The 21,009-nt window shown below is 66.4% G+C and overlaps 2 protein-coding genes across 2 annotated transcripts; one reads left to right on the forward strand and one right to left on the reverse strand.

Annotated features, from left to right (window-relative positions):
* Nucleotides 1–433: 433 nt before the first annotated feature.
* LOC129782674 (collagen alpha-1(III) chain-like) lies at nucleotides 434–7,467 on the reverse strand. Its single transcript, XM_055790106.1, has 23 exons — nucleotides 7,246–7,467; nucleotides 6,870–7,012; nucleotides 6,442–6,510; nucleotides 6,211–6,273; nucleotides 6,062–6,127; nucleotides 5,605–5,823; nucleotides 5,022–5,384; nucleotides 4,677–4,796; nucleotides 4,545–4,598; nucleotides 4,325–4,351; nucleotides 3,864–3,965; nucleotides 3,572–3,616; nucleotides 3,317–3,397; nucleotides 3,169–3,210; nucleotides 3,033–3,060; nucleotides 2,753–2,802; nucleotides 2,525–2,659; nucleotides 2,298–2,360; nucleotides 2,113–2,181; nucleotides 1,854–1,922; nucleotides 1,468–1,662; nucleotides 1,122–1,234; nucleotides 434–931 (listed from the first exon to the last, which is right to left on the reverse strand). Exons 1-23 carry the CDS (start codon nucleotides 7,421–7,423, stop codon nucleotides 721–723), a joined length of 2,505 nt encoding a protein of 834 aa, XP_055646081.1. The 5' UTR covers nucleotides 7,424–7,467; the 3' UTR covers nucleotides 434–720.
* A 3,120-nt stretch (nucleotides 7,468–10,587) lies between these two features.
* IGFBP4 (insulin like growth factor binding protein 4) lies at nucleotides 10,588–20,616 on the forward strand. The gene is made up of 4 exons (XM_005232681.3): nucleotides 10,588–11,217; nucleotides 17,259–17,413; nucleotides 17,561–17,695; nucleotides 18,006–20,616. The coding sequence occupies exons 1-4, from the start codon at nucleotides 10,839–10,841 to the stop codon at nucleotides 18,132–18,134; spliced, it is 798 nt and encodes a 265-aa protein (XP_005232738.2). The 5' UTR covers nucleotides 10,588–10,838; the 3' UTR covers nucleotides 18,135–20,616.
* Nucleotides 20,617–21,009: the final 393 nt, after the last annotated feature.

Below are 21,009 nucleotides of genomic sequence, written 5' to 3' on the forward strand. Positions count from 1 at the left end.
TTGAGGGGACACTAGGGCACAGTAACGCCGCCTCAACAGGCACCAGGCCCTGGAGCGTGCCCCTGTGTGCGTATGCCAGAGCCACCAGTCGGGGGCTGTTGCTGGGGGCTGCTGCCCACGCTCCAGGAGAGGCAAAGGTTGCTGCCTGCACTCGGGAGAAGCTGTTCTGCTGATGCAGCGCCCAGCAATGTTGACATCACTGGAGATGGATTACAGTGACTTTATGGTCCTTGCGGTTGTGTCACCTCCTCCCCCTGCACTCCCATTTGTGCTGATCCAATGGGGCTGAAGCCCACTCATGGTTCCAGACCCTCTCCTCATTCCCTGGGCTGGCTGTGGTGTGCCCTTCCACACCCCTTGCTGGGGCGATGTCCTGGGTAGGACCACCCCTGTAACAGATCACTGTCGTCCAAAACACCAACGATTATTTCGTCTTTATTTCTGTGACAGCATCTGCTTCACTGGAGGTGCAGGGAAGCAGCTGGGCATGGCCTGGCATCACCCGGTGGGATCTGTGGGGATGGCACAGCCTGGGGCGAGCATGGCACAGCCTGGCCGCAGGGTTGGCACCCTCTCGGTGCTCTCCCACAGCCCTGACGCTGCAGTTCACCCCCCAGTGCTGCCCACAGAGCTCCCAGAGCTGTTTCCCCAGCCCCACAGGATACAGGGGGGCTGCATGGGGCATGTGGCTGGTGGGTCACCAGTGCCACAGTGCTGGGGTCACCACATGTGCCGGTAGGGAAAGGCCACTTCCACGCAGAGCACCACCAGCTCCTCAGAACAGTTGTGCCGCTGCCCGGCCAGCAGCCTGCCCTCGCCCAAGGGGGTGGCCAGGCCCTCCCCAGGGCCAGAGCTGCGCCAGCCCTGGCAATCCCGCCTGCGGGCTTGGCCACCACGTGGCGTGGATCCGTGCCAGGCCAGCCGTTGAGGCCTGTGGGTGGGGATGGGGGTGAGAGGGGCTGGGGGACACCCTCTGGAGCATGTCCAGCTCTGGTGATCCTGCATCTATGCAAGCAGCAGGGGCAGGGGGGGAACCTGCTGCAGACCCCCACCCTGGCTCCTGGCATGGGTGCACTCGTTTGGGGGCACCCTGCCAGCATCCGCCCCATGGCTGGACTTACCAGAGGGGATCTATCAGGACATTGTGCCCACTGAAGGAGTAGACGGGGCCCCGCAGGGCGGCACCAGTCTGGCCCTCGAAGAGGGAGCTCCAGGATTTGGCCAGCAGCTGGCCCTGCAGGCACAAGCAGCGGTGCTGAGCCAGGGGCTGGGGCGGTGCCCTCGTCCCAACCACATGTGGGTGATAACTTGCTCTTGGTTCCTCCCAGCGCCCCAAAACACACGTGGTGACACAACTGGGGTGCAGCAGCCCCAGTGCAGGACTGGGCAAGGATTCCCCCACTGAGGCTCACTGGGGGCCACAGGGCTTTGCCACTGGCAGCCCCCACAGGGGACGGGGGTACCTGCCTTCAGGTTGACGATGGGGAGGGTCCTGTCCGTCCTTTTGACGATGGAGATCAGGTCCTGGGTGGGGGCCGACAGGAATGCCCGGAAAGTGCCGTAAAGCTGAGCCTCCTGGGACTGCCGGTAGCACTGCAGGTCGGCACCCCGGATCCCACTCATGTCACCAGTGAGGGGCACGTTCAGGGCGGCCAGGCGGAGCTGAGGAAAGGAGGCAGGGTGGCAGCGAGCTTCAGGCATGGCCAGGCGTTGAGGTCTCTGCTCCCTCCTTCCCGGGAGGGTGCAAGCTTCCAGCAGTGCTGGCCAGGCACAGCAGGGTCCCCTGGGCACTTCTTCCCCCTCTCCCATGGCTGGGCCACTCGTCTCCCACCCTGGGGCCGGGCATTGCTTACTGATGGAATCCGTGGGGCAACGGTGGTTGGCAGGATCTGGGACAGCCCTTGTGCCTCCTCCTTCTGAACCTGGAATAGCACAGCTCAGGCCAGCCCGAGGACACCCGTCCCTGTGCTGCCATGAGTGCCTTGGGTGCAGCACCCTCCCCAGACCAACACAACCCCAAGCTCTACGTGTGCCGGGCTGGCACTGCCCTGCTGACAGCCCATCACCACGGCATGTCCCTCCCGGCGTGGCCGGACAGGCTGCAGGGCTCACCAGCGAGTCGGTTGGGGCCAGCGCGGGTGGCCCTGTGTCAGGACCTCTTGTCTGTACCTGCTTCACCTCCTGGATGGAAAGGAGAAGACAGTCCGTGGGGGCCTGCCCCCCCCCCAGCAGGCAAAGGAGGGCTCAGCCCCCTTGCTGGGACCTGAGCAGACCCAGGGGCTGCCTGCACCCCTCACCTGGTACTGTGGGGTGGATGCGGAGGGGTCGTCACTGGCAAAGAGCGACTGCGAATCTTCCAGCTGCTCAATGCAATGCGCAGAAGGGGATGGGTTAGGGGGCAACGGGCTCCTTCCCGGGGGTCTGCTGCCCAAGCACCAAATCCAGCCCAGCGCTAGCTGCGGGGCTGGAGCCTGCCCCCCCCCACCCGTGAGGGACCCCGAGGGGCATCCTCAGTGCACGGTACCAGGAGGCGGCTCCAGCCAGTGGGGGTCCGGAGGAAGGCACTGCTCCCTTCCCGCACGTAGACCAGGCTCCCCTCGGGCACGCTGCTGCCCGACTTCAGCATCAGCTCCTTGGACTTGAAGACCCACGTCTGGCGCTGGGGGGCATGGAGAGGCTCACGGTCCAGCTGTGGCACAGAGGGCAGCTGGACAGCCTGGGTGGCTTGCCTGTGGCCGCAGCCAGGACGCACCCGGAGATCAGCACGGGAGTCCAGTCGCTCCGTCTGGGGGATGTCAGCATCTGGAGAGCCCGGAGAGGGTGGGGGGTCACAAGGTGCCCCAGCGCAGGGGCTGGGTGCTCCTGCAAGGAGCTGGCCCCGCAGGGATGCGGTGGCCGTGGGAGATGGGTGGGAGAGCCAGCTGCGGTGCTGGGGACCCATGCAGGGTAGCACGGCCCTGGCACCCGGGAAGTTCACAAAAGGTGTTTCCAAGGAGGCTGGAGGCTCCAAAACACCTGAGAAATGCCCTTACCTGCTGCCCAGTCTGCGTCGGTGGCTGCCTGCGAAGGCAAGTGGGGCCCATTACTGGTGCTGGGCACAGGGACACCCGTCCCGGTGCATGGGGAGGGGACAGGGTCTCTCTCAGGGACAGCAGAGCTGCAGCTTACCGGCTGCTTGCAGGGTGGCTGGGCACGGACCGGGTAAACCCTCTGGAAGCAAAGACAGGCGGGTTTGTGGGGAGCCCCTCGTGCTGTGCACACTCACACGTGTGCATGCTCTGGCACAGGCATGTGCACAGCCCCTGTTGCGCCTTACGTTGAGGTAGAGGAGACCTGGTGCTCCGGGGGGGCCAGGGGGCCCGGGGGGGCCGGGTGGCCCAGGTGGCCCTCGAAGACCCTACAGTGGAGCAGTGTGGAGGTTGGACTGGGCTATTTTAGTGCTGCCTTTTGAGAAGGCAGCTCTAAGACACCCCATTGCTGTCCCTTATCCTTCCCGCTCTGTTCCCCTCCCAGAGCTGAAGCCCCCCAGGCTGGGGCAGCTCACAGCTGCGAGCCAGGCAGGGTCTCTCACATGGGGGATGATCGCTCCGTAAATCTCTGGCTCCTCTTTGCTGCCCTGCAGAGAAAGAGAGAGAAGATTGAGACTGTTCTTCATCCTTCATCCCTCCAGCCCTCCACCCCTCCATCCCTCCATCCCTTCAGTCCCAGTGGGGGCTGTGAGACCTGGGGGGCTGCCGATGGGGTGAGCCATAGCTTGGGGCACACAGAGCCACCTGGGCTCTGACAGCAGGGTCCCTGAGGCCAGGCTGGGGTCCCCAGGCACCCCTTGCCATGATGGGGCCCCACGAGCCCTGAGGACTCACCGTTTGGTACCCGCTGATGGGCACCCAGGAGCCGGACCGGCTGTCGGTGCTGGGGAAGTGGGGGTGGCCTGGTTTGCACCCATGTTCCCCGTAGCAGCACCCCTGGGTGAGCGGCAGAGAGAGGCAGGATTAGAGCCTGTGCTGGGATGGGTGCGTGTGCTGTGTGCGTGTGTGGGTGCACTGCGTGCTCGCATGGGTGTGCACACGTGTGTGCGCTCCCTGCATGCATGGGTGTGTGTGCATGTGCGTTTGCATGTGCTGCAGGCGATGGTGTGACTCCTTACGCTCCATGCCCCAGCACATTTGGGGTGCTGGCAGTGCCACCGGCACAAGGTGAAGGCTGGCGTTACCCTGCCAGGGAGAGGGCAGAGGGGGAGCAGGGGCAGCACACGGGGCTCAGGGGTTCGCACTGGGGACCCCCCCAGCCAGCTCCCCCTGTGCCAGCGCTTGCAGCTACAAACCCGCTCTCCAGGGTCCCCCTTTTCTCCCTGGAAGGAAAGCAGAGAGGTCCTGTCAGCACCCCGGCTCCCGGGGTCCCCAGGCCCCCCCGCACAGCGCTGTGCCTCGCTCCATGGGTAGCGCCCGCCATGGAGCTGTTTGGTCCCCGCACTGCGGCTGACGCTGTCCCCGTGCCCTTGCTGCCAGCACCTGCTGCCCGCGGTGCCCGCTCCCCCAGCTCACCTTGGGGCCCGGCAGCCCGGTCGGTCCGCGGTGCCCAGTGTGGCGTGAGTCGCACTGGAAGGAGAGGCCGTGCCAGGGTGGTGCGAGGGCTGCCCCCCCCAAGCACCCGCAGCCCCAGGACCCCCTACTCACCCTGTAGTCCCCTGGTGGCCCTGGCGGCCCCATGGGACCAGGCATGCCAGGGGAGCCCGTCTCTCCAGTCCGGCCAGGGCTCCCCGGCATGCCCGGCAGCCCACGCTCACCCTTCTCACCCTGCCAGCACACAGTGTGTGGGGTGGTGGGCATGGGGGCTTCGCACCCCAGGCCCCCCCAGGCCCCACAGCAGCAGGGCTGGGGCAGCCCCGGAGCCCTCCGCTGGGCTCAGTGCTGGGGGCTGCTCCCTGCTGGGGCAGGGCGAGGGGCCGGTGCTCCATCCCCCCCGCGCTGGCTCTGCTCTGGCCCCAGGGCCATGGACGGGCTGGGCTGGGAGCCCCTTACCTTTAGTCCGGGGAATCCTGGCTCCCCTCGGAGCCCTGGTTTGCCAGGGAGCGATGCAGGTCCTGTGGGACCGGGGGGTCCTTCGTGCCCAGGCACCCCGGGGGCACCTTGAGGGCCTGGGAGCCCTGGTGCCCCTGGGGGTCCATCTGGCCCAGCCAAGCCTGGAGACCCTGGAGGTCCTTCAGCCCCAGGGAAACCGGGTGGTCCCACAGCCCCCGGTGGGCCGGGGGGTCCCGGCTGCCCTTCCCGCCCAGGGGCCCCTGGGGGGCCTTCATGGCCCGGGTAGCCTGGGGGTCCGGGCAGCCCAGGCAGCCCAGGGGGTCCTGGGGGTCCTGGGTTTCCCGCAGGGCTGGATGCTCCCAGCTGCTTGTCAGGTTGGAGGGAGAGAGGAAGGAGGGAGCAGAGTTGGTGAATGGCGGCATCCCACCCTCCGGTCCCCCTTCCCTGGGCTGCCCACTCCCACGGCCACACGCCCCAGCCCTCCCCAGCCCTGCCATCCAGCTGGGGACAGACACCACAGCCAGCGCCAGCATCGCCTACCCTCCCTATATCACCTGCCTGTGCCCCCCACCCCGGCGCTCACCTCATTATTCTCCGATCCCTCGGGGAGAGCAGCAGGCGCAGGTGGGCTCCTGGCTTTCCAGGTGCCTGGTGGTCCTGGGGGCCCCGGTGGTCCTGGAGGACCCGGGGGGCCCCGGGGACCCTGGTGACCTGGCTGTCCTGGGCTGCCGGACTTCCCTCTCTCCCCGGAGAATCCCGGCTGGCCTCTCTCTCCTGGGGACCCTCGGTCTCCTTTCCCTCCCTGTTGGGGAAAGACAGAGCCTGGCTCCCAGCTCCTGGCACTTTCCTCTGCCAGTGCCCACTGTGGGGACCACCTGCCCCCCTGCCAGGGGACACCAGAGCCCCCCCCCAACCCAGACCCCAAAGCCAGAGACCAAATCCTGTGCAGAAAAGGTTTTGCACGGCCAAAAGAGCAGTGGGATTTCTCCCAGCAGGTCCTTGTGGGTCCCCGTGCCTCTCCTGGGGGAGGACCACCACACCTTTGGGCCAGGAGGGCCAGGAGGGCCGGGGCACACGGGGCAGACGCAGCCGGAGCCGTTGTGCATCTGGGGAGGGAGAGAGTGGTGAGGGGTGGGATGGGAACCCCGGCCGCAGGGTGCGTCACGGGTGCCCTGTGCCCACGTCTCACCTGGAGGGCAAGGTCCGTCTCTGGGGCTGGGGGCACCTGCCGGGGCAGCCCCTTTGCTGTGGTCTGGAGGAGTGGAGGGGCTGAGTGTGAGACCCCCGAGCACTGCCCTGATGTCCCACAGCACCATCCCCATCCCACCCTGCCAGCTGATGTCCCCCAGAGCCCCTCACCCAGGTGCCCACCACGGGCTGCCCCTCGCAGCCGCCCTGGGGACCAGGACCCCTCCACCACCTTGATCTGCAGGAACTCCTCTTCCTCCGCGCTCCCCTCGAAGATCTCCGGGGTGACTGTTGGTCGGTGCTGCAAGGACAGACGGGGAGTGCTCGGAGCGGGGCTCGGGGGGATCCCAGGGGGCACGTGGGACCCTCCGGCAGTTGTGGCTGCTTGCAGCCCGGGATGGGGGCTGAGCCCCAGCGCTGCCGTGGTGCTGTGCCATGCCGGGGGGATGCCAGAAGCTGCCACAGCTCCTTTCCGAGGGGGTAGATGTGGCTGAGCCGCGGCTCAGGGCCGAAGCAGGGCATGCTGCCCTCCTGGGCTGGCACTGTGCAGGCAGGGCACAGATAAGGGGAAGGACATGGCATGGAGCCCAGTAGTGGCTGGGGAGGTTCGGGGGGGCTGGAGCAGCAGGGCTGGGGGGGATGCTGTCTGGGAAAAGGCACCTGGCCTCGCCTGCGTGCTGGGGCATGGCCCGGACCCTTCGCTACCCCCTTGGTGAGGGGCTCCCGGCGTCTGGGGGCCGTCGCCAGTGGGGGTTTGCTCAGCAGCATCTTCTGCGTGGCCTCCATGCCACCGGCATCTCCATCTGCAGGAGCAAAGGGATGATGGAGCGGGAGGTGGCAGGGCTGGAGAGGGACTGGGGTGACACAGTACTCCCAGTTCCCAGCACTTGCTGTGGCCACTGTGGTGCCGCCAACAGCCCTGGATGCCAGCATGGCACACCTCACCTTCCAGCCTTACGCTGGAGGTGTCCCTCCTTGCTGTGGCGCAGGAGCTGGGGGTGCCGGGGAAGCCGTGCCCCAATCCCACCATGCCTACCTTCCTCCCCACCCAGGGTGGGGGCCGTGGGGGCCGTGGGGCTGGTGTCCGGATCCGGGCTGCTGTTCTCCGAGCCCAGGGGGTAAAACCACTGGGCTGTGGCAGGGGCCAGGTGCCCGGCCAGCACGGAGAGGATGCAGAGCGTGCGGAGGAGGTGCTGGGGGCTACCGGACCCCATGCCGCTGCCTCGGGGCCAGGCTGCCCGGGATGCAGATGCTTGGCTCACCCTGCTCGTCCACCACATCTACTCCCACGGCCCCAGCACAGCTCCTGCTGTTATCACTGCGGTCTCCGCACCGCCTGACACGCCCCTTGCCCGCCCCAGCACCCGCGCCCCATGGGCCACATCCAGCGGGGGCTGAGCACCATGTGGCCAGGTCACTGTCTGCCCTGCCAGTCAGGGGCAAAGAGGGCAGCTGGGAACCATGGGGAAGGGAGCCAGGGCCTGGAGGAGATGCTGAAACAGGCGAGGGAGGGCTGGGGAGGAGATGCTGCCTGGAAACGGGGGAAAAACCAGTGGGGAGGGGAATGGAGGAAGGAGCTGGATGAGAGCAGGGGGCATCGGCTGTGGTGAGAGCGGCCGGGTGCTCCATGGGCTCTGCTTGGCCACTGGTGCCCAGTGCCAGGAGGGGACGGAGACCGGCTCATAGGTCAGCCGGGCTGAGCCCTGGGGACAGGGCTGTGACAGTCCAGAGGCATCAGCGCCCTGCAGCGTGTGCAGTACCTGTGCCTTGCAGTGTGTGCAGTCACCATGTCCCACAGTGGGTGCAAAGGGCCCCACATCTCACAGGGTCCCTCAGGGCCACCCTGGGGGGTCTCCAGCCCTCTAAACACCAGCCCCACTTCTGCCCCTGCCTTGAGCCAACCTGCAGCCTCCCCCCGGGCCTGGGGTGGCTCCAGACCATGCTGGGGTGAGTGGCAGGGAAGCAGCACCCAGCCTGGCCCCCCCAGTATTGGGGACCCCAAAGACCCACCGAGGTTGGGAAAGCTGCACTGGGAGCCCACGGAGCCCTGGGGCCAGGGGCACGGGACTGCCCCGAGCACCGTGCACTGAGCTCTGTGCACCGAGCACTGAACACCAGGCACTGAGCACCCTCCTTGGCTGCAGGGCTGTGATCGGGGGGGCAGGGAGCACCAGCCCAGCCCCTCTCCATCTCGCAGGATGGTCCTGGAATGGAGTCCTGGAGGCGCTGTGCCTGGCCAGAGGGGGGGACAGCCCCCAGGGCTGTGCAGTGAGAGCATCCCAGTGCCCTGTGCGCCTCGCTGGCTGCTGGCACTGCCCGCAGACACAACAGTCCCTGCAGCAGGCGCTCAGCGCTGCCAAGGCCTGATAAGGTGCTGCAGGCTGAGCGGGGCTGGGCACCTGTTTGGGTTTGGTCCCCGCTTGGACACTGTGTCAAGGCTGGTGCCTCTGCCCCGAGTCACGGCCACTGCAGCAGCGCCAGGCAGGGCAGAGGCTCTGGAGCAGCGCTGGAGATGCCTTGCAGGGCCCCTGCACCAGCTGGGAGGGGAGAAGGGGGGCTCGGGAGCGTGGGGGACATGGATCCTGCCTGCTCATCTCTAAGTCCCACCTGCCCATCTCCTGCCTGCACACTTGGTGCTGCCTGGCTCAGGAGAGAGATGGTCCTGGGAGCCTGCATGGCCAGTGCCACCAGTGCTGGCACTCAGGCCTCAGAATGCCAGTTTGAGCATCACCCATGGGATGAATTCCAAGTTCTCAGCCCGAGCCCTGCCTTACAGGCTGATTCTGCTCCTCTCATCCCCCCCACCACACTGAGCCCCACACCAGTGAATCCCAGTGTCTGGGGATTTAATGACTGTTAATTACCACGTACGTGGTGCAGAGCGCAGTCCCAAACCCCAGCAGCACCCGCTGCTCAGCCAGGTCCCTGGTGGGGCTGGCGCAGCCCCGGTGGGATGTGGTGGTTCCCTGCATGCTGTGCTCGCTCCGCAGTGCTGCACAGGGCTGGGCTGGCTCCCCATGTCCCACAGGGTGAAGGTCACCATCCTGACAGTCTGCCCCGTGTCCCCAGTGGTGCCGGTGGTGGGGATGGTTGCAGTCATCTCATCAATCTTTGTGCAGCACAGGGAGGTGGTTTTGCCAGCGTTGACCAGGGTGCATGGTGACATGGCCAGCGCCCAGATGTGCTGTGCCGGTGCATCCCTGGGTGTGCAGGACAAAGCCTGGGAACAACTGGGATGATGTGCCTGTCCCATGGCATGAGTTCAGCAGGTCTCATCCTGTCCCCGGGGCAGGGAGAGGGGGTCTCTGTGTCCTTGCAGTGTGCTGGGTGGGAGCTGGGGGAACAGCCAGTGCAAGGCCTGGCCGGGTGCTGCAGCATCTCACACAGGGCAGGGTCAGAGAGGCTGCGCTTGTGCCAGAGCTCACCCCACCCTGGCTGCGTCCAAGACCCCCCCTGTCACCCCACCATCTGTGCCCAAGATTTCCCCTGTCACCCCCCTCGGCTGCATCCAAGACCCCCTGTCATCCCATTCCAGCTGTGCCCAAGACCCTCCTGTCACCCCCCTTGGCTGCATCCAAGACCGCGTTACCCCACCCTGGCTGCACCCAAGACCCCCCTGTCACCCCAGTCAGGCTGCACCCAAGACCCCCCTGTCACCCCACCCTCGCTGCACCCAAGACCACCCTGTCACGCCAGTCAGGCTGCACCCAAGACCCCCCTGTCACCCCCCCCCCCCGGCTGCACCCAAGCCCTTCCCACCGCCCCCATGCGCCCCCCGCCCCCGGCTGGCGGAGCCCAGCACTGGCCGCGAAGCCCCTGGCCGCAGCTCACGGGTCACCAGCCCCCCGGGTGACCGGTCCCCCCCCGGGCACAGGGGCCGGTCCCCGCCATCTCCGGGGCCTTCCCCGCCGCGGTGTGGCTCGGGGGCTGCGTGGACCGGCGGCGGGGGCGGGGCGGGGGGTGATGCTGGGGTCCCCACCCGCCTCCCGACTTTCCCAAGTAGCCGCTAGGTGCCGGCAGCTTTCAACTTATCCCGGGCCGGTGCGGGGCTGGGGGGCGCGGGGAGCCGGCGGGGCCCCCCGACAGGCGGGGCCCGAGCTGCCCGTGATGCTGAGCTGCCGGCAGCTCTTTGGCTCCCACCGGGGCAGCCCCCCGCGCCCGGGGCCCGGCGCCCACCCCGAGCGGGGGATCTTGGCCACAGCCCCCCCCCCCCCCCCCCGCTGCAGCGCCGTCCGGTGTGTGTGTATGTCCCAGTTCATCCCAGTTGCTCCCAGGACCGCGCAGGCGGTGGCGGACAGGGTGCCTGGGCGGTTTGCCAGGGGGCGACGGGTGGTCCTGATGCCGGGGGCGGGGGGGGATGGGGGTTGGCTGTCCGCGCTGCCCGGTGCCGGCACTGCCCCGCCGGTGCTGAAACCCTCCCCGGTGCTGAAACGGGCGGGCGGCGGCGGGAAGCGACTCTCCCCGGTGCCTCTCCCGGTGGCGGCGGGGGCGGCCCCGCCGGTGGCCCCGGTGGCGGCGGCGGGAGGTGTGGCCAGGGGCCGCATAAAGCCTCCGCCGCCCGGCGCCGCCGCCAGCCCAGCGCCGCCAGCCGCGGGCCGGAGCGCGGGCGCGGAGCGGTGCGGAGCCGCCATGCGCGCTCTGCCCGCGCTGCCTCCGCTGCCCGCGCTGCTCCCGCTGCTCCCACTGCTGCTGCTGGTGCTGGCGGCGGCGCCGGGCGGCGGCGAGGAGGCGATCCAGTGCCCGCCGTGCTCGGAGGAGCGGCTGGCGCGCTGCAAGGCACCGCAGGGCTGCGCGGAGCTGGTGCGGGAGCCGGGTTGCGGCTGCTGCGCAACTTGCGCCCTCGGCCGCGGTACCGCCTGCGGCGTCTACACCGCCCGCTGCGGCGCCGGGCTGCGGTGCTACCCCCCCCGCGGCGTGCCCCGGCCCCTGCACACCCTCATGCACGGCCAGGGTGTCTGCACCGACCTGGCCGACGTCGAGGCCATCCAGGAGAGCCTCCACCCCCCAGGTAAGGCCGGCAGGGGGGCCGGGGGGGGCGCCTGGGGGGCCTCGCACCTCGACAGGTCGGTGCCGCAGCCCCTCCGTTTGCACCGAGCTGCCCCTCCGCCCGCTTGGCGGGAGTTGGGGCCACAGGGCTGGGAGCAGGGGGCTCGGCTGGGACCCTGCGGTGGGATGGGGTGGCCCGGGGATGCGCGTGTCCCAGGGAGGGAGCAGCGCTGAGCTGTGGGCTCGCACAGCCGGGTACCAGTGGGTCACATTTGTGCCACCCTTACCTGCCATGGGCACAGCCGTGCCACAGCCAGCGGCACTGCACGTGCTGGAGCAGGGCGCTTCGCCGGGACTGAGCACCTGCCGTGCCCTGGCCGCAGAGTGCCCCTGGCCAGCAGGGCAGCCCGGGGACCCGCAGGCACCCGCAGCCCTTGGGGACACATCCCAGCTGGTGGCGAAGTTCCCGTTGCATGGTGACCCCTGTGCTGCCCCTTCCCTGGGATGCTGCTGGCGGCTCTGCCGGGAGGAAACAGGAAAGAGGCCTTGGGGCACCTGCATCCCTCGCAGGCAGGTCAGGATGGGCTCCGTGCTGGGGTTCTGCCAGGAGCTGTGGCCTTCCCATGGCCGGGCAGGGCAGTGGGGTGCAGGCAGCAGACAGGGCCAGGCTGGAGAAGCCTGCTGCCTGTGTGTGTCTGCCCCAGGACCCTCTCGCAGGTGCTGATCGTGGCCGCCTGCCACCTCCCTGGTGCTCGGGCAGGGGCTGGGGGCTGGGAGCTGGTGGTGGGTGCCCAGCCCAAGCTGCGCAGGGTGCACCGTGGCTTTGACAGTGGGAATAGAGCTGCCGCCGGGGGCTGAGCATGGGGACCTGACCCGTGGTGCTGGCGCATCAGTGGGTCTGGATGCCATGCTCTCCTTTCCCTGTCCTGCGGGCTGTGATCAGGACCATGTCCCACAGAGCTGGGGAGCAGCATCCCGCCATGGGATGGTCCATGAGCTGGCCTGGCCCTGTGTCCCTGTGCGGGGTCACCTGGAGCTCCCCAAGGAGCAGAAGGGTCTGGAGCAGTGTCCATCCCTGTCCGTCCTGCGGGCTGGATCCCAGCTCCATTCCCTCCTCACATGGCTGATCCATGGCAGATCTGCCAGTGTCCCCACTGTGAGGAGTGCCCTCGGCGGATGGGCTCCTCCAGCTGCCCCTCTCCAGGCACTGGAGTTTGCCGTGAGGGCTCAGTATGGGGTCTGCTGCGGAGACCCCCTGCTCGGCCTGTCTGTCCTCATCCCACATCCTGCAGGAGCTGTCTGGGCTCCCTGGCCCGGGGCTGTGTCGGGCTGCCAAGGCCTGTTGGTTTTGGCCATGCCCTGTGTAACGCAGCATTTTTTCCCAGAGCCTTTAGGAAACAGACTTGCAGTTTTTTCCTTTCCTTCCCACGCTGTTTTGGCCTTGCTGGGGGACGGGTGGGTGGCCGTGGGAGCTGGGCTCACCGATCTGGCACCGTGTCTGCCTTGCAGCATCACAGGTGGCAAGGTGGGGGTGAGGGCACCAGCGAGCCCCTTCAACCCGGGACAGCACGTCAGGACACGGGCAGGACACCCTGCAACACATTGCTTGGTGCAGTTCTGGCAGGAAGGTCCTGGTGGGATGTCTGAGCCACGGGTCCCTGTCCCACTCTGGCAGCCTGGAGCCAGTGGGAGCGTGGGGCTGGGGGCTGCAGGCTTCATTGCTCCCGCTGCAGCCCTGCCTGGCACAGTGAGGGCACCCTGGCATGGCTGGTGCATCCAACAGGTCCCCTCCGGGTAAGCAGAAGGGAATTAAATGCCTCTTTAGGGGCAGGGGCGTATGGAACAGGTGGCCCCCGGCTGCGCCCGTGTCCTCCCGGGGCTGAGCGGGTCCGGCAGTGGAGGCTGCAGTGGGCGGGCGGCTGGGAAGCAGCTTGTACAGTAAACACTTTGTCTGGGGGCTCAGCCCGGGGGGCTCCGCATTCCAGGGAAGAGGCTGGGATTGTGTGTGGGGGGGCTGGGCTGAGGCTGAGCTTTCCGAGGCAATGGGCGATGGCTCCCTTCTCCATCGAGGAAAGAGACTCTCTGCTCACCCGGGACCTGTGGCACCCACGGGACGGGACTTTCAAGGAAGCCAGGGAACGGGTGGCCGCTCTCCTGACCCAAGACCCTCTCCCATGGCTGTGGGTCTGGGCACCTTGTGCAGGACCCTGGTCCCTGCCTCCTGCTCCCAGTGCTCCCAGCGCTCCCAGTGCTCCCAGCTCTGGCCTGGCTCCTGGAGCATCTGCCTGCTCGGCTAGAGCCCTGCAACGGAGCCCTGGGAGGTGCCAGCCGCGGCTTTTCAGCACAGCCTGCGGGTGCCTGGGGGACGTGATGGCTGAACCCACGTGTGGTAGCCGGGAGGAGGTGAGGATGTTTTCCCCGGCACGCAGGATGAGTGATTTAATGCTGGGTAAATAATTACGTCTGGGAAAAACTGACCCCATGGGAACTGCGTTCATCCCACGTGGTTGCTGTAAGCAATGGCTAGGCCAGGTCCCGTTCCCTTCCCACGTGCAGTGACCGGGAGGGATGGAGGTGGCTGAGCCCTGGCTGGCTGGTGCACGGGCAGTGGGGACAGGCTGGGTTCAGCCCCTGGCACTGTCTACCCTGCCTGTCTCCATCGCTGTCCCTGTCTGCTCGGTCAGGGGGCTGGGCGAGGCTGATGCCCCATCCCGTATGTCCCCCGGGGTGGGGTCTGGGCTTTGCCTATGCTTGGGTTCCTCCGGGCTGGGCGCTGCTCCTGGCGAGGCTCTGGTCCCTACAGAGAGTCATCTGCATCCTTCACTCTGTCTCCTGCATCCCCACCTCCTCTCCATCGGCTCACATTGGGTGCCGAGCTGGGAGGCACTGGGGTGCTTGGTCGTGTTTGAGCACTGCAGGGCTCGGCAGCATGTCCCTGCAGGATGGGGACGGGCCAGGCTTCCCAGCCAGCGTCCCTGGCCAAGGGGCAGTGGGTGCCTGCGCCCCAGCCGCCCTTGTACCCCGGCTCCATGCACTCTGCCAGGGCCAGGGCTTGGCAGGATGATCAGAGACTTCCCTGTGCCAGCGCCTGCCAAGTTGAGAGCCCTGGCAGCCAAGAGAGCTGGCGCTGTGCCACAGCCCTGCCAGGACCACCCGCAGGTGACACCAGGGGTGCCGGATGGGGAGGCAGAGGGTGCTGGGACTCGCTGCGGCTCATGCCATGTCTGCCATGGACACGTGGATGTGTCCCCTCTGGCCCATGGGGCATGTGGGGTCTTTTGCACCGGGGCTGGTGGGGTGTGGGGGAGTGGGGCTGGAGCTGTGGGGGTCCCTGACACTTGTCCCTCTCCCATGGACACACACGCGGTCCCAGTCACTGCCCTGGGCTCTCCTGCGGGAGCCGCGCGGTGGAGCCGGAGCCCTTCCCTGCTCCCTTGGGCTCCGCACCGTGAATCACAAGTTCAGCACGTGACCAACCTCATTTGCAGCTCCTGCTAATTGAAGGCGATGCTGAATGACTCGTTTGTGTCTCCTGGCTGCGGGCTGGGCAGAAGGCTGGGCAGAAACCCTCCTCCTGCCGGGATGGCCGGCGAGGGCAGCACCCGTTCCCATCCCCTTGGCACCCGCTTCCATCCAAAACCGAGCCGAGGGGCTTCCCCCAGCCCTCAGCCAAGCAGGAGCCCCCCACCCCACTCTGCCTGCCCTCCCCCTGCCACTCGGACAGGCTGGCACAGCCCCAACGCAACCGGCAGCACTGTGTGTGTGTGTGTGTGTGCCTGCTGCATGGGGCTGCGCTGCGTGGCCAAGGCTGCCAGGTGGAGCAGGACCAGGGGCGGAGGTGTGGGGAGCCTTGGGGGCACCCCACAGGCACCGGGGCTGCCGGGCTGGCATCCAGGTGATGCTTCTCAAGGGGCTGGAGCAGACCAGGCGGCACTGGGAGTTGGTGGGGGGGCTGGTGGGGGGACCTTCAGGCTCCACAGAGTTGCTTTTTCCGCATCTTTGTGCGCGAGTGCGAGGAGGTTCCTCATCCAGCTGGTGCAGGGGGGTTGCGAAGGGAGACGAGAGGCTCCTTGAGCTGCTGCGTGTCACTTCGCGGGTGGGAAAATCACCCCAAGGACTGCAGCGATGCCCATTGTGGGGAGGGGTCCTGGCCTGGACCCTGTGAGTCAGGGGACCGCGGGTCCCAGAGCTCTGTCCCCAGAGCCGAGTGTCGGCAAGAGCCGCCTCACTGCCCAGAGGCACCGATGTTTCATGTGGCCTTACGAAAACGTTATTGGCATCTGGTTTTATTTAAGCTGAGAGATTCGATGCTCTGAGGGTGGCTGGCGGTGGGGAGGAGAGGTGTTTGTGCCAGGGGTGGGTGAGGGCTTCCCCCAGGCAGAGCGGGCAGTGCCCACTGCCTCCTGGTCCTGCCTTTCCAGGGCACCGGAGCAGCGCATGGAGGTGCTGGGACTTTGGCGTGGTGGTCCCCACCGGTGCCAAATCTCCTGCCTGGCTCTTCCCTGTGTGTTTCCCTGAGGAGGTGCAGGGGAAGGAAGGAGCATCCCTGCCCGAGCCCCCCCAGGCCCCCAGCTGGGCTCTGCCACCAGTGCCCGTGTTGCGCCACGGCCCCGTGGTTGGTGCCGCCGGGGCTGGCATCGCTCTGCGCGGGGTCCTGGAGACTTTGGGTCTGTGTTTCAAATTTCAAGGGCATGAGCCATTTCCTGGAAAAAAACTGACAGATTAAACAAAAAGCAAATAACACGAATGAAGGAGAAGGCTTCGATCGGGGCTTTGCTGTGAACTTTAACCAGGCTGCTGGGAGCTGGTCCAGGAGCCCTTTGCTGCAGGGGAGCTGCCGCGTGCGGTGCCGATGGGAGACCGGGATGCCACGGGGATGCAGCGGGCAGGCGGCTGCGGCTCTGACCCCGCTGTGAAGGGCCGGTGCTGGGCATCACCGCAGCAGCCTCCATCCCTGGTGCTGTCAGTCTCCGGCGTGTTTCCACCCGTGCTGCACCGTGACTGCCCCCCACCCGCTTTGGGAAGGTTTTTCCCGTTGCCAACTGCAATATTGATTAGTACAAGCCCAAACGCGGGATAAACTCCAGCAGGGAGCCCTGGCCGCTTTCCTCTTACAGCCCAGGCAGGCTGGGAGTCAGAGCTCTGCTGGGACCGTGCCTGACAGGGCTCTGAGCGCAGGCAGGACCCTGCCTTCCCAGGGCACCCCCCTCTGCAGAGGGTTAACGGGCCCCAAACCAGAGGGACCAGCAGCTTTTTAAAAAATAAAGTCGCGCTGAGAGCTCGGGTCTCATGATGCTCCGTCCAGCTGCCAACATCTGGGATTGCAGTTTGGCTGCGCTCCTGGCGCAGGCGAGGATGCCAAGCGCCGCCTTTTGGGATTGGACCCATGGGAGATTAACTTTCTTATTCCAGGAATTTCTTCTTTCATGTCTTCGCGGGGGCTGTGCCCTGCAGCAGAGCACGGCTCTGCTCCTGGCTGTGGTGCCCGCTGCCGCCCCGGACTTGGCGGGTGCTCAGCACCGCCCCGGTGCAGCCCCAGTGCCCCTCTTCCTGCTGCAGCTCTTCAGAGGCAGCTTTTGGGGGGCACCGGGGGTCTGCCTGGGGCTCCCTGGCTGTGTATCCTGGGGTCATCTGCCAGCCCTGTGGGCCCGGTGCCGTGGGTGAGCAACCCGGTGCCTGGTGGCATGTGGCTGGCTGGGGCACAGCCAGAGCCTCGTGCCACGCAGCACACAGGAGCGACTGCCCGACGCTCTCGCAGCGTGCGTCTGCAACCCTACAATAACAGACACATGGCAACAAGCCCGTGAATTGTGGCGAATGGGTTGTAAAAACTCCTAGGAGCCTTTCCCAGTGCTGCAGGGAGAGCTCAGCCCAGCGCGGTGGCAGGAGGGGACCCCGGGGCTGGTGGTGACACCTGTGGGAACCAGGGAGGGTGGTGTGGGGTCTGGTGGCACCGTCTACACGTTGTGCCTGGGGGTGCAAGTTGCTCCGCAGGGGCTGGGGCATCACCATCACCGGGGCTGCCCTGTGGCGCTGAGCCCCCTCTGGTCGGTGTCTTTGCAGAGAAGGAGGAGATCGACCACCCCAACAACAGCTTCAGCCCCTGCAGCATCCATGACCGCAAGTGCTTGCAGAAGCAGCAGGCGAAGCGGGTCAACAACGGCAACAAGATGCGCAACAGCGGCAGCCCGTACCACCGTGAGGAGACGCGGCCCATAGTGAGCACCGTGTGGCACCGTGGCGGGCAGCTGGGCTGGGGAGGGCAGGATGGGTGCTGAGCACCCCTGGGCCATGCTCCAGGGCTGGGGTGCTGGGGGAGGGGCACGCAGCAGCCCTGCTGCTGGCTCAGGCCCTGCTTCCCGCAGGCACAGGGCTCGTGCCAGAGTGAGCTGCACCGGGCGCTGGAGCGGCTGGCGGCCTCGCAGACCCGCACGCACGAGGACCTGTACGTCATCCCCATCCCCAACTGTGACCGCAACGGCAACTTCCACCCCAAGCAGGTAGGGTGGGCTCTCGCCCATCGCGGGGGGGGCCCGGGGGGCCATTCACATGGGGGCATTTTGCAGAGCCAGGCTGAGGCTGGAGGGGGGTGGGGTGGGTGGATGGGCCGGTGGTGTCAGTGCACGGTAGAGCCCACCCGTGGCTCCTGCTTCGCTGCGAATCACCCTTTGGGTGTTGGAGGGTCCCCTGCAAAAGCCCCAGGGTGGGATGGGGGTGGCAAAGCCCCCTGGTTTGCCCCAGCCAGGCAGCCCACGGGAATGGGATCGTGGGGGCCAGGCTGGGCACCCCTCACCGCACCTGTCCCCTCAGTGTCACCCGGCGCTGGATGGGCAGCGGGGCAAGTGCTGGTGCGTGGACCGCAAGACGGGTGTGAAGCTGCCGGGCTTCCTGGAGCTGAAGGGGGACTTGGACTGTCACCAGCTGGCAGACAGCATGTGAGCACGACCGCGGCGGCCCTGTGCCATGCTGCGGCCGGGACACCTGCCAGGGCTGTGGAGGAGAGGAGGAGAGGGGACGTGACTGCCCAGCAGCTCCCTGGTGCTTGGGCACCCAGCGTGCGCCCCGGATTGCCGCAGTGCTCTGCACCGCAGGCTGCCCAGGGCACGGGGCACCGCGACCTGTGCTGTGACCACTAGCTGCCACCTCGGAGGGGTCCCCGGCACGCGCTAGCAGCACCTCCATCCCGCACGGACACTTGCTTGGACAGATGCTGCCCTGGGGATGGTGCTGGGCTGCCTGGGTGGAGCGAGCAGAGCACCCACGATGCTGCTGCCCCTGGGTGCTGCTCCCGCTGCTGCCCACCCACCCCGTGGTGCCCCCCTGGCTTTTGCCCTGGTCCCTCCGCGCTGCAGCAGGGCCAGGGGACACGGAACCCGGTGGTTGTGGCCGAGGCTTCATCTGCTGCCCCGGACCAGCCTGGCCCCACAGGCAGCCGTGGCCATGCCAGTGCCTCGTGGGGTGCCGCAGCAGCCCCCCTGCCCGCAGCGTGTTGCCGTCCACACCAGAGCTCTGCATGTGGCAGCAGAAGTGCCTCATCCTGCCCTCCCCGGCATCGGGAGGCTGCCCAGGCGAGGACTGGGGGGGCCCAGGAGCCCACCATCTGCCTGGGACCCTGCCTGCCTCCCCCTCCCCCAAAGGTGTGCATGCAATGGGCATCGCAGCCGCACAGAGCAATACGAGACCCCCCCTCACTGCTGCAGCCCTCAGCCCCCCGGCCTGGGAACCGCCTGCCCCACAGTCCAGCCCCATCCCGCTCTCCCTGCCTGGGGACAAAGTTGGCTCCATCTCCCCCTGCCCCATCCCCAGCCACCGGCCCCGGGCGAGGGGGTCGGGCACCCCCATGTGTGCAGGGCTGTGTCCTCCCAGGCGCTGGGGATGAGGGGTGGGGGATGAGGGATGCCCAGGAGATGCCTCCCAGCAGGGTGGGCTTCGTTTGTTCGTTTGCTTGTTGTGGTTTTTTCTTCCCCAAAGATTTTTAATATTTAAAAAATGGTGGTGGTGGTATCTTAAAACTGACCATGTGGCCCCTGAGGCTGAAATCCTCCATCTTCGTGGGACGGGGCACCGCCGGCAATGGGTTTTGTCTTCTCTTCTTCCAACTTGGCCAATGTGACAAAACCGGGATGAATTTCTGGAACATCTCAGCAACAGGATCTGCAGATTTCGCCAGCACAAAGTTCGCAGCTGAGAAATTGTCACTATTTTTGTAGCTATTTTTTTTCTTTTTTTTTTTTTTTTTTTTTCAAAGTAGGCTGGAAATTTTTCACCTAAATGTCTTTTAGGTGAGAAATAGCCATGCTGGCTGCCATGGCAAGTGTGCCAAAGACAGAGGGGATTTTGCTGATCCCCACCCCCTGACCCACCCCCTGGCTCCATGGCCTCAGTGGGAAGTTTTGGTTTTCCGTGTGGATTCGCCCTGGCCATGCCAAGGCCCCTGGTGTGAACGAAATGTTTCAGTTTTAGTGAAACACCATTGTGTCCCCCTGGTCCCTGGCAGCTTCCCGGCACGGCACGGCATGGCACGGCATGGCATGGCATGTCAGCTCCCCAGCACTTGCAGGGATGTTCTCATCTGTCTCAGTGGGCGTGCGGGTGGGAATGGGGGTGCAAGTGCTGCCCGCCTCGCCTGGCTTCTCATCTGGGTGCCAGTGTCCCCGTGCCACGTCCCCTGTCCCCAGGTGCATGTGTCCTGGCATGGCTCAGCATCTCACCGGGCTGCTGCTGAACCCTCCTGCCTGCCCTGGCCCACTGCTGGAGCCGGTGCCCACCCCGGTGCCCACCTGGCTGGCTGCGCGGTGCCGCACTGGAGGCTGCACACAGCTTCTAACCGGAGTCAATTTGCCAGGATGGTCCTTGGTGGGGCTGGGGGTCTCTGCCCCTGCCAGCCCCCCGGCCCCCCAGTGCCACCCTGCGAAGGGTGGGTTTCCTGGGGCGCAGGGAGGTGCTGCTGGGGAACATGGCTGGTCACAGTGCTGGTGCCACGTGGCTACGCTGGCAGCACCGCGGTGGGGTGCGGGGTCTGGTGGCAGCCTCAGCCTGGTGGTCTCAGCCACCCAGACCCTCCCCACATGTGGCTCGGGCAGCGCTGGCAGATCCAGCAGAGCCTCTCCTGGGTTTGGGGTGACCAGGCAGGGATCAGGGAAGCCGGCACCCGCCAGGGCACCTTCTGTGCCCCGCTCTGAGGGCTCCAGCGTTTTGTATCATCTCTCCTGTAGTTTAAGGCTGTATTTACACATGATCATATACCAGCATAAGGCTCCCCAACCCCAGTGGCGTTTTTCCACACTGATGTGATTTCTGTCAGTTCCTCCTGGGCCAAGCCCACCCCTTCGGACTCCCATGTAGCACCGACCCTCTTTTACAGTAAACTTGAACCTTTGTATTGTCAAAAAAAAAAAAAAAAGGTAATTACTGTATTTAATTTTCCTTGTTATTTAATGTGTTTCTATCAAGTGTATTTCATCTTTGCGTTGTTTTAAAGAAGGGGGGGTGTGCCTGCGGGGGTCCCACCCAGCTGGGCGCTGCATTCCCAGTATGTGCTGTATGGAAATGCTCCCCTTCCAAACGGGCCAAATTAAACCAGGGACTGCCCGCGAGCTCAGCACCCTCCTGCTGCTGCCTCAAGCCCTGGCAGAGGATGGAGGAGCAGCACTTGCAGCCCCCCATCCCCAGCAAGGTTCAGCCACTGGACTGCTGCCAGCCCATCCCAGCTCTAGAGCCCCCGCAAACCGCATCCCCATGGACCACTGGTGGGGGGCTCCTCGGCCCTGGGCCGTGCCGGTGCTGGCGGTGGGAGCAGGGCACGACGGAGTTG

This window comes from Falco peregrinus, chromosome 18 (genome assembly GCF_023634155.1).
Source record: "Falco peregrinus isolate bFalPer1 chromosome 18, bFalPer1.pri, whole genome shotgun sequence".
NCBI lineage: Eukaryota > Metazoa > Chordata > Aves > Falconiformes > Falconidae > Falco > Falco peregrinus.